Here is a 10,860-nt window from a genome sequence, read left to right as displayed (position 1 = left end):
GTGCGAGCACAGAGAGGTGGAACGTTTTGTCCTGTTGTGCTGAAAGTGAAAACGAATTTTTTTTTTTTTTAATTAGCTAATGCCATTGTTTACACTTGAGATTCCTATCTTCACCTCTGCTTAGAAAGGCAGGTGATACAGTAATAAAAAATTTTAATTCTTCATCAGGGACACTTTAATTAAATATATTCTGTCATTATGTGATGCCGTGAATTCAGGCAGATTATCGTTAATGATTCTTTTCTAAAGTCATGAAAGGTTGACATTGAACAATTGTGAGAGGGTTTTGTTTTACCTGAAGTTTTGGCAAAACTCCAAAACCAGACTTGCCCAAATCCCACAAATACATGTTCAGCATAAGCACTGCATACAATAGTCAAATGTTTAAAATTTAGCACTTGTATAATGATTTGTAAATCATGGCTTGGTTTGTAAACTTAGTAATGTTTTTGATATTAAGTATATTAAAATGTATTGTTTATACTAGAACCATCTTTTCAATGTCTCTCTAGGAGGAAGGAGCAAGAGTTTTATCTTATGGCTGTTCCAGGAAAGGTAGCAGCTTCCCGTCTGCCTCCCCTGCCAACTGTTGGAGAGATCATTAAACTCTTTCGCCTTAAAGCACAGAAACAACTTTCTCAGAACTTTCTACTGGATTTGCGATTGACTGGTTAAGTATTTTATTCTAATATTTTTAGCTTCTATAAAACATGTATCCTGGTTTTCTTCAGAATCCAAATTCTAGCTAAGGAGATGATGTTTGCTTGATGACATCTGGCAGACTAATGGCGGCTCAATGGTAAACCTTTAAAGACTTTTTTTTAAAAGTAGTTTTAGCTTGGACAAATCAATTTTACTTGTAAATTCCTAGAAAATGTGTTTCTAAATTATAGACTAATTTTTAGGTAGAAAACATATTGCTATATAAAATATGGGTTATTGATTGAAATGCAAAAATCCAAGCCTTAGTAATACTTTTACCATTCAGGTACTATTCTAGTTTCTAGATTTGATGAAAAAATGAGTATTTTTTTCAGATTATTACGTATCATAGAAAGTACTTTAACTCATTGTGCAATTTAATTTACTATATACTGTGGTTAGGAAGATCATTTGTCTTAGTTATCTGAAATGTCATAGCTTATTTGAACCAGTTACATTGTTCTGAACCATTCAGTTTTCTTCAGCTTCACATCAGCAATGGGTGACAAAGCTGGCACTGTTCAATCAGTGGTGGGTTTCTTTACTGTCCCAGTGGTGGCTGGGTTTTGCGGTAATAAATGCAGTGCGGCCTCACATAGCTGATGATTTGATTACATTTGAAGATTCAGTTTGATAAAGGTTTAGGGTGTGAACATGAAGCTCCACTTCCTGAACAACTGGAACCCTGGAATAAAAATGTCTGCATACATTTAGGAAAACCTTACAAGTAGACAAGTCTTCAGGTATTTCTTATTTTTGTTGCATACGTTATTGTTACGGAGCAAGCAGCATACTTTCAGCGTCTTCTCTCCATGCTTCCTAAGGATCCCTTTGTTTCATTAGGTGCATTTTTCATCCTTATTTTAATCCTTAATCTGTTTTCTTCCCTGGCTTTAACACTTTCCAGTGTAATATCTTCAACTGTCCCGCTTTCTATAGTTACCAGTTGCCTGTATTCCAACTCTTACTTTACTCCAGGTCCTGCCTCGTAAAATTGCTCTCTACATATTGTAGTCTTGGTAGAGCTTCACCCTGTCTTTTTTATTTCTTCAGTTTCTTTGAAACAGAGGTACTGTAGTGAAATACCTTTATAAGGATAAGTAGTGAGACTTCAGAATGTTGAACGTAAGTGCTTACTAGCAGGAGAATAGTACTGCTAGTTTACAGGCGAGAAGTAATATTCTCTTTTTCTTGGATTCTGTAATGAACAACGTATATTAAAGACATTAAACTGCAAATAGTCTTTTTTAAGTAGTAGAGCATATCTTGTAGTATGAAACAAATCTGAAATCTGTGCAATCTAGCAGGTGCGTGATCATTTAACTGGGATGTGTCACTGTTTGTGTCTCTTCTGAGATGAGCACACTTGTGCTTTAACAATAAACAATGAGTTTATCTCAGTGAGCTGGATCTTCTGGAGAATAAAGGCTTAGTGTGTCCTTTTGTGTCTTGCAGACAAGATAGTGAGACAAGCTGGCAAGCTGAAAAATACCCATGTTTGCGAAGTGGGCCCTGGGCCAGGAGGAATTACCAGATCCATTCTCAGTGCTGGTGTTAAACAACTCCTTTTAATTGAAAAAGATGCTCGATTTATTCCAGGATTGCAGGTACCAACTGGAGAATAATTTGTATAAAAGTATCCACAACATTAAATAAGAACATTTTACGAATATAGAAAAGTTCCAAGTGTCTTGTTGAGATCTCAGCATTGAAAATAGCTTTGCTTCTTTGGCTTAAGTCAGAGCCATCATTTGCTTGAAGATGCAAATACACAGTATAGCAATTAATTGCTCCTGCTTTCTCATAGGCCTTTTAGGACCTGATACTGCAACTGAGTTAATGCTGAGGCCTGTCTGTTTTTTTCAGGTTGAGACATTTTGGGTGCATTTCACCATGCAGGTGAAATAGTAGTTTAAAGGCTGAACGTAATGTCCTTTGGTTTTATTTCTCATTTTAATCCTAATAATTATGCTTTAAAGTTTGTAAAAAGCATGTCTCCAGTTAGTAGTTCAATGTGTATTAACATCCAGATACAGAAGAATAAACCAAGCATTTATTTTACATTTTAAAAAAACCCCACTCAAACTTTTGTTCCTTTATTTCCACTCTTAAACTTTTGTTCCTTTCTTTTAAAGTTGGTATAAGTTCACAAGTCATTGTGGCATTTTTCAAATGCCATTTACTTGTGTTGCTATTGAGTTTCGACGTTTATGGAATTTGGCTGTATAAATCTGGGAAGAAAAACAGAGTCCAAAATCTCTTCAGATCTGACTATTTTCTTGTGCCTCTACAATCTCAGATTATAACAATTCAAAGGGCTTTCCTTATATTGCACTGTGTCTTCTGTAGTAAATCAGCAGTGAAAATAAATAGGTAGTTCACTTGAGAACTGGTCGCATTGGTAGGATGAAACCAATGTAAGATATGACTGAAGCTGCTCATATGCTTAAACCTGAATGTCCATGTGACTGTCTTTGTAGGTTTAGTCATTGATAATTTACAGTATGCCATCTTTACCTTACAAAGTATGAAGCTGTCATGTTTTCACTTTTCTTGGGTGGGGGTAAATATGCATTTTTGTTTTAGATTTTAAGAACTGGTTTGAGATTGGAGAGAATTTGAGATTAAATGATACTTATTTTAGCTAACGGAGTTTTTTAAGTACTTAGGCAATTTTTATGATCTTCCAAAATGCAACCACTACAACACATTTCTCTGAACAAAAGTATACCTTTCAGGGCCTATAATGAGTATGTAATTATCTTTATTATTCAAGTGAATTAACATTAGTCATTATTTTTGATTAGCAACCTCCTTACAGTAGAAATAAATATGTCTGAATGAGGTTATTGAATATAAAGATGCTATATCTCAATAACAGTGGATGTGAATGAACAAGAAATATGTTTCATCCATTAGTGTTAAATTTGATATTGTTTTTTTCCCTGCAAATAAGACGATACATAACAGAATTAATCTTTCTTTTGTGATAATGTGGGTTGTAATACCTTTTTTTTTTTTCTGGTTTCCCATTAAAAGTTCTATCAAAACCAAATACTCATAAAAGGGTTGAGATTTGAATAACAGAAAATGTCAGAGATTAAAATAACAATTGGGGAATATTACTTAAAAATGTCTCTTTACATACTTTCAAAATCACTGATGTAAAGCATTAACTGTTTTTCAGGCTGTGGTCTCTATCACAAAACTCAAGTTGGGATACTCTTTACTGCAAAACTGAAATATAGTGAAGAACATAGGTGTACAGAGTAAAAGTTTATACACGCTGACAGACTGTCAGTCCTGTCTCACTCTTAAAGAATCACAACATCCCTATGCCATACGTCCTAATAATTGTTAGGCTGGGAAGATTTATGAGGAGAGAAAGGGTGCCCTCAGCCAGAGAGTGAACTGAATATAGAATTCTTCCAGGAACACCGTTGCATTTTTAAAACTACGCCCTTGATGTTTTCTTCGTGCCCTTTTGGTTATGTGTGAAGAGCAAGAGGATCTTTGTGGCGGAGAATCACTTGGCTTGTGTGGTTGGTGCACAAGAGCTCATGGAACTGTGTTAGCTGCGCACATTGGCCTTAAAATGGAGAAGGTTTCAGTGGGTTTCTGACTCTTGATTTCAAATTAGAAATACACAGCTGTGATTTTTCTGCTCACAAATTAAATGCAGTTCTCATTTATGTTAAGTGTGATACTCAAAAAAACCCCAACTCCTCTTGACATTAAAACCGTTATTAAAAAACAATACAACATTGTTAATCCATTGTTGTGTAGGCAGCTGTCTGCTTCCTCTTACACTGTTTTCCAACTTTATTGATCTTACATTGTCTTTCATCCTGTTACAGCATTTATTACAGCTTCAAAGAGAGATTTGACAAATCATGGCAGATTAGTGGATTTGGATGCTGTATAATTGCTAGTGTAATGCTGAAAAATCTGTTAAGTGGTTTGGAGTTGAGGTTAGATTAATTTTTTCTATTTGGAAATAATTGCACTTAAAACATACAGGAACATTTAATTTTTAGTTCAGCTTTTTTTTCAGTACCCTACAGAAAATTTAGCAATTTTGATGGTAAAAAAAACTTTTACTTAAAAAAATTTCTTGCAAACATTTTGTGAACAGTATGAGAAGGCAGCACTTTCCTTTGGCTCAGAGACCTGTGAAAGCTGTTTGTGCCCCTGAGCATATAAACATGATTTAAATTGCTCACCATTGTTAGTTCTGTCTTCAGTTTGTTTCAGCAGTTGAGCCACTAGCACTCAACTGTTTATGGATTTGGATTTCTGTGCAAAAGCAAAATTGTTCTTTAAGCTATTTTTCATTATTCTGACTTAAGAACAATAAATATCCCGACATGTCATCTTTGTAAAAGTTGACTTTGCCTTTGAAGTGTGCTTTTTGTGCCTAGTTTCATTCTGTAAGAGAAAAGATTACTAAAAAACTAACTTTGATTGTGCAAACTGACACTAGAAATGAAAGAATTGGTCATCGAACCACAGCTGGTTCTGAGTTTGCATTTCAGCCTTTATTAAATATTAGATAAGCTACAGAAGTGGGATAGAGAGGTTGACAACAGAGTTGATTTTGTAATGTCTAAACTGATACAAATTTTTGAGATTGTCTCTACTGCTAGGTACTCATTCCCTCATTTTTGGGAACTCCTTGGTTTTTAGTGGTGTGAGTTCAGACTACTACAGGGAGTACTGAGGGAATCTTTCCCCCCTTTTTTCTGTAAAAGTGACTGAATATTTCAGCAGCCTTGTATCACATATAGCTAAAATTGGCTAATAGCCTCTACAGCTGTGGGGGAGACAGAATAAACAACATGAGCCTTGTTTCCACAGGTAATGGATCTAAAAACTTTTCAAAACCTGCTGCTTGCATTATTACTTAAATCAGGTGGACCAGGGTTTGTTAATTGTTCTTGTTAAAGAGACTTTTAAGCAGTCTTTTCAAGTTTAAATTCCCTATTAAGAATTCTACAGCTGTGAATAGTAAGCGTTTACAGAATCACACATTAAACTTCTTTTGTTAGTGTTTGCTTTTTGAAAGTAAATACTACTAATATGATCAGTTTTAACTGCTACTGTGTTTTTTTGTATATTGAAGATAAATATATAGCAATATATAGCAATTCTTTCCTGCTGTGGCTGAAACTGGAAACAGTTTGGTTAATACTCACTGTGAATTCTGCTTGCTTGCTTATAAACAGATGTTATCTGAAGCAGCTCCAGGAAAAGTGCACATTGTTCATGGAGATATCCTAACATATAAGATGGAGAAGGCTTTTCCAAAACACTTAAAAAAGAACTGGGAGGACGGTTAGTATTTGGATTTGGTTTATTTTGTTTTTAAGGCTTCTGAGTTAGTATTCAGCTTGGTGATATAGTTCACCAATGCAGGTGTTAGTCTCTTCTGATACATTTTGAAGGTAAGAAGAGAGAGATGAGCTAACTTTCTTCCTCTCTAGAAGGAAACAGAGAATCATCTTCCTCTTCTAAGACAGAACAGTGGAATTTGTGTCACATTCACCTCAGTCAACAGTGAGGAGCTTTGCAGTTATTAACCTTAGAGTGTCTTGACTGTACAATAATGACTCTTGGAATAAAAGCAAATCAAATGGTATACTTTCTTCCCAGCTTCTCCCTCTTTTTGAAGAAGCCAGAGGCCACCACTGCTGCTGTTCCACTGAAGAAATTTCTGTAACTTGCTTTGAAAGTTTTAGGAAATTTGTCCTCAAAAATTTAGTTTTCTCATTGCTTTGGTTTCAGCTGGATATTTTTGGCAAAAGTAGAATCTAATTGGAGATTTGGTTTTGTTTTTTTTCTTTCAAATCTGAGGTTCTCATAGGACTCTATTTCACTTCCCTTTTAAAACATGTAATATTATTAGATAAATCAGAGATGACCTCCCAGTCCCCTTGTCTTATTTTAAGGTCGAGTCACTGTCTGCAGTGCCTGAAGAACAGTAAACTGCTTTCTAACTTAAGACATAAAAATCCATGCCATATTATGTTCACTTTGAAAAATTCCATGCTGCATTTGCCACATTGGAAAAGACAAGCACTTCACAAAACAAAACTTTGAGCAAATGCATGTATGAAGGTGTAGCGCAGTTTTTAAAAATTTACCTTTCTTGATCATACATATAAGTCATTGTCTATGGAGCTAACTAATTAGAGGTAGGATGCACTTTTTCTGTATTATTGTCTTATGAAAATCTGAAAGGCTGATGAGTTTCAGAAAGATACTTTAGCCATCTCTGATACGTGTGTAATATCACAAATATGCCAGAAATATGACGGCCTAAAGAGTGCATAATAAGTAAAGTGTGCCAGAAAACCAACTTCAATTTGATATTATCATCTCTTATTCATGTTATTAAATGCTGTAGTATCTGAGAAACAACACACTTGCTTTCATTTTGTCTGCTTCTATTGCACTCCTGCTTAGACGTAAGGATCCGTGCTAATGAAATACCTGCTTTGTGTTGTACAACATATATACTGATACAATCCATAATTGAACAATACGTATCACTTTTTATGGCTAAGTCTTGTACTTGCTCTAAGACCTTTTGATTTCAGACGACTCTATACAGAAGGAGAGCCCTGTCAAGTTTGAGCTAGATGATTGTTTTGGGGATTATGAGGACTCTGTGAAATACCCCTGGGAGGAAGGTGTTGGACAGAAGGACGAGTGTGGCTATTTACTCTGTACCTAATAGTCATAGTTTAAAATAATGGAAACACTGTTGTACTTTTTCTGTTGTTCTTATTATCTGCTGTTACAGTTCTGCTGTTCTGGAGTAGCTCAGCTGAGGTCTACTGATAAGGTGAAAATCAGCTGAAAGCTACCGATTTATTCAAATGTAAATGAGAACCAAATCTAGCCACTTTTTTCCAACTAATTACTGAGAATAGTAACACATTTTTGTCAGTGTAAGACAAGTACAAATGGAAAGGCATCATTTTGGCATGGCATGATAATTGTTTTCATATTTTAAGTCTAGGTTGATTTGCACGTATTTTTTTTTCCTTATGTGTTCAAACATGGCAAAATCTTATCCGAAACTTTTTGACAGTTGTTTTTCTTCCATCAAATGTTAACAGAGCCACCAGATATACATATCATTGGGAATCTGCCCTTCAGTGTTTCAACTCCTCTAATCATCAAATGGCTTGAAAATGTTTCCAAAAAGGATGGACCTTTTATTTATGGCAGGACGCAGATGACGTTGACTTTTCAGAAGGAAGTTGCAGAGGTAAGATATTAGTGTTTTCCCAAAATTTTACAGATGCTAAATTGAACAAAAATTTGTTTCCATACAACCTTTTTTTTAAAAGTACAAAACCAATATTCGTTGGTTTTAAAGAGTGGAAAGAGTTGGTTCAATTTTTAGTTTGTGTGGTTGTAAATTACAAATTTTAATGTTGAGTTAATCATCTGCTCTGATCCTTTCACAGCACATAATTAATTTCTTATGGAGGGATATATTTCCTTGAGGTACTTAATCTGTTCTTTTCTGAAGTCTGATTTCTTCAACATGAGTCGGTTCCACAGCGCTCTTCTGTTTTTAAATACCTTTCTTCTCTCACAGTCATTCATGCACCATTTCATCAGTCTGTTTTTCCTTAGCTTTCAATCATCTCAAGAAATACACTCATAGTTATTTCCTTTGCCCTCTTAAATATCTTTTAAAAAAGACACCTTCCTTGAAATAAGCAAAAATGGAAGGTTAGCATTATTTCCACTTGTGATTAAACACTTAAAACACAGGGGAGTGTTTGTCAAGACCATGGAAACTGACTCTGGCTTTTTTGAAAGATACTTGATAGCAGAATTTTTAGTGGATTGCTGTGAGTCTTGTGTGTGTAAAAGGGCATCATTTGAGTTCTGTCCCGGCAAGTTCAAGAGCAAATTGCAATTTTACTTTGTATCAATAGTTAGATTCTCAAAGAAGGCCAAACTAATCTGCTCTGAAGTAGTGTTAGTTCTAGATGTGTTGCTATTAGGTGGACTTCACAATGCTTTCAGACATAACAGTTTATTTTTGTTGCCATTGCATGAAATGTAGCATAACATAGAGGCTGCAAGACTTTTTGCTTTGTATTTAGGAAAGCAGTATGGCTTCTTACCAGCATCTTACTTGCTTTTTAAAAAAAAAAAAGAGAAGAAGGAATTGCACGTCAGTCTGAAAACTGAATTTCCATCTAATTACTCCCAGTGTTTGTAAATGTCTGGTTTTGTGTGTGCAACCTAAATGTGTGTGTTGTTTTAATTTTAATCTTTCAAAGTAAAAATTCTAATAGGCAGATTTTGCTGTGTTTTTTGGGGTACGTAAATTAGTAATAATTATATATGCAAGTGGCATGTCTGCTGTCACTTTTTGGGGTCATAGAAAACGATATTGTGCTGTCATTACTCTAGTCCTGCCATCAAGATTCCAGACAAGAATGGAAGTGTTTCCAGTAGGTGGCTCTAGAGAACACCAGGGATAAACATTTGGTATGAAAGAAGCTAGATTTCTTAATTCAGTTCTGAGCTCACATCCTTTCAGGCACTTAACAAAATCCAGATCTGTTTTCAGAAGAACTTCATGTTATTTTGAGATTAGACCTTGTTGCAAAATATGGGTAATGGACTATGATGTAAAATACGGAGTCATAATGGGTAAGATGCAAAGTTTTGTGACAGCAGTGAAAAAATTGGCCTAACCCTGAGTGAGAGCATAAATGCACTCTGTACTTTATATAGCTGTAACCAGCTGCGTACGCCATTGGTGACAGGCAGATTATAGTGCTTCTGCACCCAGCATAGCTCAATGAGATGCACTCTTAAGTTCCTTGTACTTGGGAAGCTGAGAGGTTCGAAACACTAGGAAATTGAATATGTTTCCAAGGTCATGCAATGAATCAGTGTTAATTGTTGTTGAGTTTACATTCTTGGATCTTGTGATTCTTGTTCTTACATTTATTTAAACACAGGTCTTCTACTGAAGACAAAATTGTTCATAGTTTCTGGTTTACATTTCCATAATTGATTTGACATCATGAAAAACTCATTTGAGAGAGACTATTTTGTTTTATGATTAGGAGAAAGGATGATAATCAAAATCTGTGTCTTTTTTTTCTGGTCCTCTGGATTTGCTTAAGTTAACCATTGTAATTTGGCCTATACAGGCATATTCAGTACCAGGAAATAGAGGACAGTGTCATGCAGACGATTATAAGTTGCTACTGATATTTTATGTATCTGTGGATTTATATTCTTGAAAGGAAAATGTCTTATGCTTACAAGTTTGATGTCCTCACTGAACGTTTCTGAGCTAAGAGCCAAAATATCGAAGTCTCAGTGTATCTGCCATAATCTTAGCAGAGGAGTAAGATGTTGTCATGGGGTGAATTAGGATAACTTGATGGTAACAGTAAGAAAATAAAGCAACATGCTGTGTTCTTTGTGGTCAAGCTTATTTTTGCTAGTATAACAGGTAAAAAATACCTTTGCCTTTCTTCCTAGTGGTAGTTTCCTGCTCTTCTGTTTCCTGGTAGCACAGGTATGTTGGCATGAGTTACATCACTGTAGACCTATTACTACAGGCCACTCTTTTCTTATATGATTTGATTAAATTGATTAAAACTGTTGATGAGAACCAGCATTACGTTGTATACTGAATTCTGAGGCCTATTAAAGAGGATAAGGCCAGATATCCACAGCAGTAAAAACGGCACTTTTAATGATCAAGCAGATAATTTTGTCTGTCCATAGTTTAAATTTGTAAAATTATTCCTTACTTTGTGGATATGAATTTTTACCTTGCCTCACGTTCCTCAGTGCTTCACCTCAAATCTGCCACCTGGGCCGGGCACTTCATGGCCCAGTTACATTAAAATGAGTCATATTTCAATTTAAATAGAAGATCTTTGTCATTCTCTAATTTGGAGCAGAGAGTAGTTTGCTTGAACTGCTCTGCCAGCACCGTCTGCAGGCTGGGAGGTGGGGTGCTAAACTGTTAGATGAGAAGACAGGCGTGTTAGAAGAGCAGAATACTTAATCGTTTTGCATCTAACACTGCTGTCTATTTAGAACAGTAGGCAAAAGGTGCTAATAAAGTGCAAAATAATTCAGATTTCTGAGCAGCAAACA

General features: G+C 35.4%; 1 protein-coding gene across 1 annotated transcript; it reads left to right on the top strand.

Moving 5' to 3' along the window:
- Nucleotides 1-534: 534 nt before the first annotated feature.
- Nucleotides 535-9,350, top strand: TFB1M (transcription factor B1, mitochondrial). Its single transcript, XM_009698482.1, has 5 exons — nucleotides 535-670; nucleotides 2,158-2,309; nucleotides 5,928-6,036; nucleotides 7,827-7,978; nucleotides 9,305-9,350. Exons 1-5 carry the CDS (start codon nucleotides 538-540, stop codon nucleotides 9,323-9,325), a joined length of 567 nt encoding a protein of 188 aa, XP_009696784.1. The 5' UTR covers nucleotides 535-537; the 3' UTR covers nucleotides 9,326-9,350.
- Nucleotides 9,351-10,860: the final 1,510 nt, after the last annotated feature.

The sequence above is a fragment of the Cariama cristata genome, unplaced genomic scaffold, assembly GCF_000690535.1.
Source record: "Cariama cristata isolate BGI_N322 unplaced genomic scaffold, ASM69053v1 scaffold46584, whole genome shotgun sequence".
Classification (NCBI taxonomy): Eukaryota; Metazoa; Chordata; class Aves; order Cariamiformes; family Cariamidae; genus Cariama; species Cariama cristata.
The sequence above is the reverse complement of the archived record's forward strand: the minus strand, read 5'-3'. Positions and strand labels throughout refer to the sequence as shown.

What these genes read in the sequence shown, in the direction of transcription:
- TFB1M (XM_009698482.1), top strand. Translation starts at nt 538, where the DNA reads ATGGCTGTTCCAGGAAAGGTAGCAGCTTCCCGTCTGCCTCCCCTGCCA. An exon ending in ACTGGATTTGCGATTGACTG is followed by an intron (nt 671 to 2,157) that starts GTTAAGTATTTT and finishes TGTGTCTTGCAG; the next exon opens with ACAAGATAGTGAGACAAGCT. An exon ending in TTCAGAAGGAAGTTGCAGAG is followed by an intron (nt 7,979 to 9,304) that starts GTAAGATATTAG and finishes ATCTGTTTTCAG; the next exon opens with AAGAACTTCATGTTATTTTG.